The following is a 6,000-nucleotide window of genomic DNA, read 5'->3' as shown; positions in this document are numbered from 1 at the left end:
AGTTCGAAAGTACAACTATTTTATCCACCTATAGCATACATGAGACCCGCCAAAAAAATTCTTATTGATGTGAAAAGCGTGTTTAAAAAAAAAGATCCTACGATTATTTCGGTATTTTTTCTATTTTGGGCGCCATATTGGTTTCCCTGATTGTCGAAATGCTTTTTTGACCCCGGATTCTGAAAGAGCGGACTTCAATACCCCCTAATACTGAAAGGTTTATAAAAATCTGATCATTTAGGATAAAAATTCTTACCTTGAACTTCAGTCAAAAATTTTGGACATTTGGGCGTTAATGGGTTAAAGTGAAATTTTTGAATAATTGAGGAGCCGGATGAAACATCTGCCGCTACGGCCCGTCGTAAAGGACAATACCAGTCAGTGAGCAGTGAGCGCCTCTGGGCGCTCACGCTAATATATATATACATATATATATATATATATATATATATATATATATTATTATAATATTATAATTATTATTATATATATTATTATTATTATTCCGTGCTTGGTTGGAACTTTTGTTCTAATTGGAACTTTTGTTCTACCTGGGGCGCATTAGAGCTGTTCTTTTGCGCGGGGTTGCTGGTCCTCTATCGGACGCGTGCCAGGTGGCGGATAGGTTAGCTTCCTAGAAATAGGTGGTATCGAGGAAATCAAATACTCGACGCGGACCAAAACCAGCAAACAAGAAACATCCATCATGAGCGATTGTAAAAACGAGGAAGAGTACCTGCGGGGTAATGCTACGGCTAAATCCCTCACTGGTTCCGATCGTCAAGCGCTTTCGAGCGTGAGGGCGGTGGCCAGTGGCCCAAGGATGCAGGAGGGCAACAACGCGTTGGTAGTGCCACAGATCATTGTGGACAGGTCGGAGAGACGAGGGAGTACGAGCAGCGTGACGAGTCAAGCCAGCTGCATTTCTGTCTTCAGTAATGCCTCGGCAAAGGACATTGCAAGCTGCAACCAAGATCGAGATGAATGCATTAAGCTGCGGGAGGAAGAGGCAACATGCATTCTAGCAATGGAGGAAGAGGTTAACAAGATGATGAAGTCCTGCGAGGTCCAGAAGAATGTCAATATGACAATCAAGGACGGACTCAAAAGCATGAAATCGCTCATACAGGAGACCAAGGAGAAGCACGTAGCAGCTACGAAAAAGGATGAGAGTCTCTACCAGGGATTGACTTGGTCGGAAGAGGCCAGACAGGATCGTAGAGTTAGACAAGATCGCTGTAACGCGATCGTGTTGAGAAACGTCGTCTTGGATGCTCAGAAGCGAAAGAGAAGTGATCCTGAGCTTGCGAAGGATCCAAAAAGGAAAAGGGAGGAGGGACCTCCTAAAAGATCCAAAGGCAAGGAGATGAAAACGGCACCAAAGACAACTTTAGATAAGAAGGGAAGAGCCACAATGGTCGTCAAAGTGGCTGAAGGAACTACCTTTGCCGAGGTGCTGGCGAAGGTTCGAAAAGAGGCTGACTTGGAGGCCAGCCAGACAAGGGTTGTGGGAGCTGTACCCACTAAAAAGGGAGACCTCCTTATTAAAATTGGGGGGTCTTCGAACAGGAAGTTGTTTACCGAGGAGGTGACAAAGGTGATCGGCGATCTAGGTAAGGTGCAGATGGCGGATCGGCAGACTGTGCTGGAGATCCGCGACATGGACACCCTTACCGAACAGGAGGATGTCAAAGAAGCCCTGGACAAACTATCTACGGTGCCAGCAGGAAGCAGATGGTCCTTGGACCAAATAAGCGAGGTATGAAACTCGCTGTCGTGGTCACCACCCAGAAGGATGCTACCAGACTGGAGAAGATAGGGCACATTAAAATCGGTTTTGTGTCCTGCAGAATAAGTAGAAGAGTTATGGTCACAAGGTGCCACAGGTGCTTTGGTTATGGCCATATAGGTCGAGACTGCCAAGCAGTAGATAGGTCAGCTGCGTGCTTCAAGTGCGGAGAAGCCGGCCATAAGGTAGCAGATTGTAAGAAGAGCCCATGCTGCTTCTTATGCAAGGCGAAGTTCGGCGAAAAGGAGAACATCCAACACGTCGCTGGATCAGGTCGGTGCAAGGTCTTCAGGACTGCCTTAGAGGAAGCTAAGAAGACCCTGTCAAGAACAAGGAGAAAATAATGGCAAGAAGAATAGCGGCACGGAAGAGTCGCGCTAGCGACTAAATGGGACCATCCATCTGCAAAGTCTGAAGCCGAAAGGTAGTTCCGTAGGTGGATAGAAGGTTCGAAACCCAGGGGAATCAAGAAGAGGTTTTAGTCGGTATTGTGACTGCCGTAAAAGCAGGCATGTGAGGTTTCTTTTTTTTCCTTGCATTTTGTGCGAGTCCGACATACCCCAGGTAAGTGGGATCTTCCTGGGCATGCGTTAATGCATTTTCTCTTCTCCCCCGTGAAAAAAAATTATTATCATTATTATTATTATTAATATTTATTATTATTATTATTATTATTATTATTATTATTATTTTTTTTTTTGCTTAGGGAATTTTGGGAAATCTGCCTACAGATACCTTGGACTCCGCACTCCAAGGTTATGTGGGGTTGGTGTGATAAAACAAAAGGAAATAAAAAAAATTGAAAAATAAATATATCAAATAGTAAATTTAATAAACTGGCGACCTACTGCCAGCCCGACCCACTAAAACCCGTAACCCTTCTTCTGGAGCCCTTTACCCTCCCTCGGAACTGTCGTAAGACTTTAGCCTTCGAGGGTGGCGCTCCAACTCTGTCGCTAATGCGACCTTCTGCTTTTTTCTGCGGTTATCCTGCGTTAATAGTTAAAAATTTAAAACTATTTCAATATAAAGCGGAATTAACAGCACAACAATAATTAAAAATAACAAATGTGTAATTAAGTGTAAAAAGTCAGAAGATAAAATTATAAACGGATATATAAAAAAAAGAAAAAAATAAACGCGTATAAAAAATTGAAAACATAAAACTGTACAAAGATGAATAAAAAAAAACACAAACAATTAAAAAATGTATAAAGACAAATAAATCACAAAATAAATTAATAAAAAACAAACGAACAAAATTAAAAGCTGTTTAAATTACGCTTTTTGGCGGCCGTCGAGATCCTTCCTCGACATAACCGAGATTATGAAGTTCTCGACTTGCCGCCAATTCTCTTCCGACTGGGTCATCAGCGATACCATGTTCTCCGGTGTAACTTGACTGTTTACACCTTCGAACATGGCCCGCCTCTCCAAGTCCCAATTCTTGCATGAGAAGAGGGTGTGCTCCGCGTTGTCCTCAGGGAACTGGCAAAATGCACACACCTCGCTCTCGCGTAATTTAAAGCGACACAGGTACGAGTTAAAACACCCGTGACCTGTGAGCGCCTGAGTCATATAATAGGAAACCTGACCGTGTTTCCTATTTATCCAGGTGGCGAGTGCCGGGATAAGGCGATAAGTCCATCGACCTTTTTCCTCACTATCCCATCTTTCTTGCCATCTTTCTATGAGCCTGTGCCTCGCTTCTTTGCGGATCAGGCCCTTGCTTGGTCTTATTTCCTCATCCAAGGAACTTCTTTCTTTAGAAAAGAGAAACATTTCTTCCCTTTCCCTCGCCAAAAGATCTGCTAAGGGACACTTGCAAGGACCTGCACAGCACTCGTAGATACCGTCTTATATGCAGAGATGATACGCGTTGTTATCGATCTCTGCGCCGACAGTATCTTTTCACAGATGGTCACACATCTTTTGCACCTCAGGGATGGGGCCCACGCTGGTGCTGCATAGAGCATTTTAGCGTGGGCGACACTTGCCACCAGTCTCCGTTTGTGTTCACGGGGTCCGCCTACATTTGGCATTAACCGTGAAAGATTAGCCGCACACTCGATTGCCTTATTTGACGCCGTAGCCATGTAGTGGTGGAAGTTTAACCTTCCATTCAACTCCACACCAATATATTTAATTTGCTTACTCCACTGGACCTCGAATCCGTCTATCATGATTCGTGGGAGCTCATAACCACGTCTGTCTGTGACCAGCAGTGCCTCGGTCTTTTCCAGGGCCATTTCAAAACCTCTGGTATCCAGCCAGCTTTTTGCTAGTCGCAGACATTCGTTCACCAATGTCCCAAGAGCCTCCTCACTCTCAGCAGTGCACACGAACAACGCGTCGTCCGCAAAGCCGATGATCATCGCACCTTCGGGCAGATCCATTCGCAGAAAATCATCGTAAGATACATTCCATACAAATGGACCCACCCTCGAGCCTTGAGGATCCCCACGCTGCATCTCTTCCCTGAGAATGCAGGTGTCTCCCTCATATATAACCCACCTGTCGCTAAGATAATTATCCATTATCCGCAACAAGTAGGGCGGCATGTTTTTCTTTTTCATCGACTCGATGAGATCTTTCCATCTTGCGGAATTAAACGCGTTGCGTATGTCAATTGCTACCAACGCGCAGAAGCTCTTCTTTTTTCCGGGTCCCAACTTGTTTTTTCCTGCTTTGGCTATGTCCACAACTGCCTGGATGGCATCAACTGTGGACTTGCCTTTACGGAAACCAAATTGGTGATCCGATAGACTATTCTCTCAGGTCAAGTGGCTTTGCATTCTCTGCAGAACCATATCCTCTAGAAGTTTACCCATCGTATCTAGCAGGCATATAGGCCTGTATGATGAGACTTTATCTAGAGGTTTTTCACCTTTCCTCAGGAGGACTAACCTCTGTCGCTTCCAGTCGCGGAAGATCTCTCCTCTTTCAAGGCAAAGATTGAAGCATCGAAGCAGAATCTGGGGTGAAGTGTCGATTACCAACTTTAGGATCTCGTTACTTATCCCATCGATTCCAGGCGCCTTGCCTGTTTTCAATTTTTTGCCTGCTTTTTGCAGTTTACTAAGTGTGAAGAGTTCTTCCTCTTCGACTTTGCAAAAACTCCAGTCCCTTCTAAGGTATGGTTCTGCAGGAGGAAACAAAGAACTTATTATCTTTCTGACCCAATCGGGATTGTCCAGGCCGGGGGTCTTTTGCCTCGTCACTATTTTCTTAGTCACGATTTTAAAAGCCAGACCCCATGGGTCCTTATCGACTTCCTCGATTAGGTCCTTCCAGGTACGGCTTCGCGACTTGCGGATCTCTTTCTTGAGGTCCTTTTTCGCCTCCTTGAAAGCCTCTTTCAGCAAGGGATCTCCCTTAGATCGGGTATATGTCCTTCTTGCTTTGAGGCATTCCTTTCTCAAGGAGGCTAGCTCCTCTGACCACCAGTGCAAGGATTTTCTTACGGGAGTGGCGCCTTTGCGTGGCATTGACGCATTGCAAGCGGTGACTATCATGTTCCTCACCGCTCGCACCTCCCCATCCAGACTGCTCGACCTCTTCACCCAGCCCAAGTCCTCAATTAAAAGGGCTTCTCTTAGGGACCGGCCGAACTTTTCCTTGTCGAGTCTCTTCATATTCCACGAGGAGGTTTTGCGACTAGGAGCATCCTGTCTTTTTCCTCCTCGTTTGTCTCCCATCGAGACTGAGAACTCAATGTACTGGTGGTCACTTGCGGTATATTCCTCAGAGACCCGCCAGTCGGTTATGCGGCTAAATAGTTTAGACGATGCGATTGTTAGATCTATAATTGATCCGATCGCACCTCGTCTAAAAGTCCATGTATTGCCTCGGTTTACTGCCAATAAGTCGTTTCTGGAGATAATTTCTCCAATACGAATTCCTCTCTTGTCGAGTCTCGTCTCACCCCACTCTGGCGACTTTGCGTTAAAATCACCAGTGATGATGACATCCAGCCTGGATTCTGTGAGGCTCGCTTCTAGGTCTTCGATATTGGCTTCGAAGTTTGTCAGTGGGTCGTTGGGTGAGAAGTAGCAGCTATACATACGTATATTAGCCACCTCTATCCACACGAACCCACTGCTCGTCTCCAGAAACTTGTCAACCCGCAATTTTGGGTTGCACAGCTTTATGGCAGCTCTCTTCGCCTTATCCTGATACCAAGGGGCGAAGTCGCTTCCTTGATACTGCTC

General features: G+C 45.4%; 1 protein-coding gene across 1 annotated transcript in view; it reads left to right on the top strand.

The window, feature by feature from the left end:
* The first annotated feature begins 1,761 nt into the window (after nt 1-1,761).
* Nucleotides 1,762-6,000, top strand: part of LOC122506067 (membrane metallo-endopeptidase-like 1) — a 225,499-nt gene continuing 221,260 nt past the window's right edge. Inside the window, exon 1 of the mRNA XM_043618046.1 lies at nt 1,762-1,934. Coding sequence (XP_043473981.1) covers nt 1,762-1,934 — 173 coding nt within the window. The remainder of the gene's footprint in view (nt 1,935-6,000) is intronic.

Source organism: Leptopilina heterotoma, unplaced genomic scaffold (genome assembly GCF_015476425.1).
Source record: "Leptopilina heterotoma isolate Lh14 unplaced genomic scaffold, ASM1547642v1 Lhet_391, whole genome shotgun sequence".
NCBI lineage: Eukaryota > Metazoa > Arthropoda > Insecta > Hymenoptera > Figitidae > Leptopilina > Leptopilina heterotoma.
Note: the sequence above shows the minus strand (reverse complement) of the source record. Positions and strands in the feature narration are given on the sequence as shown.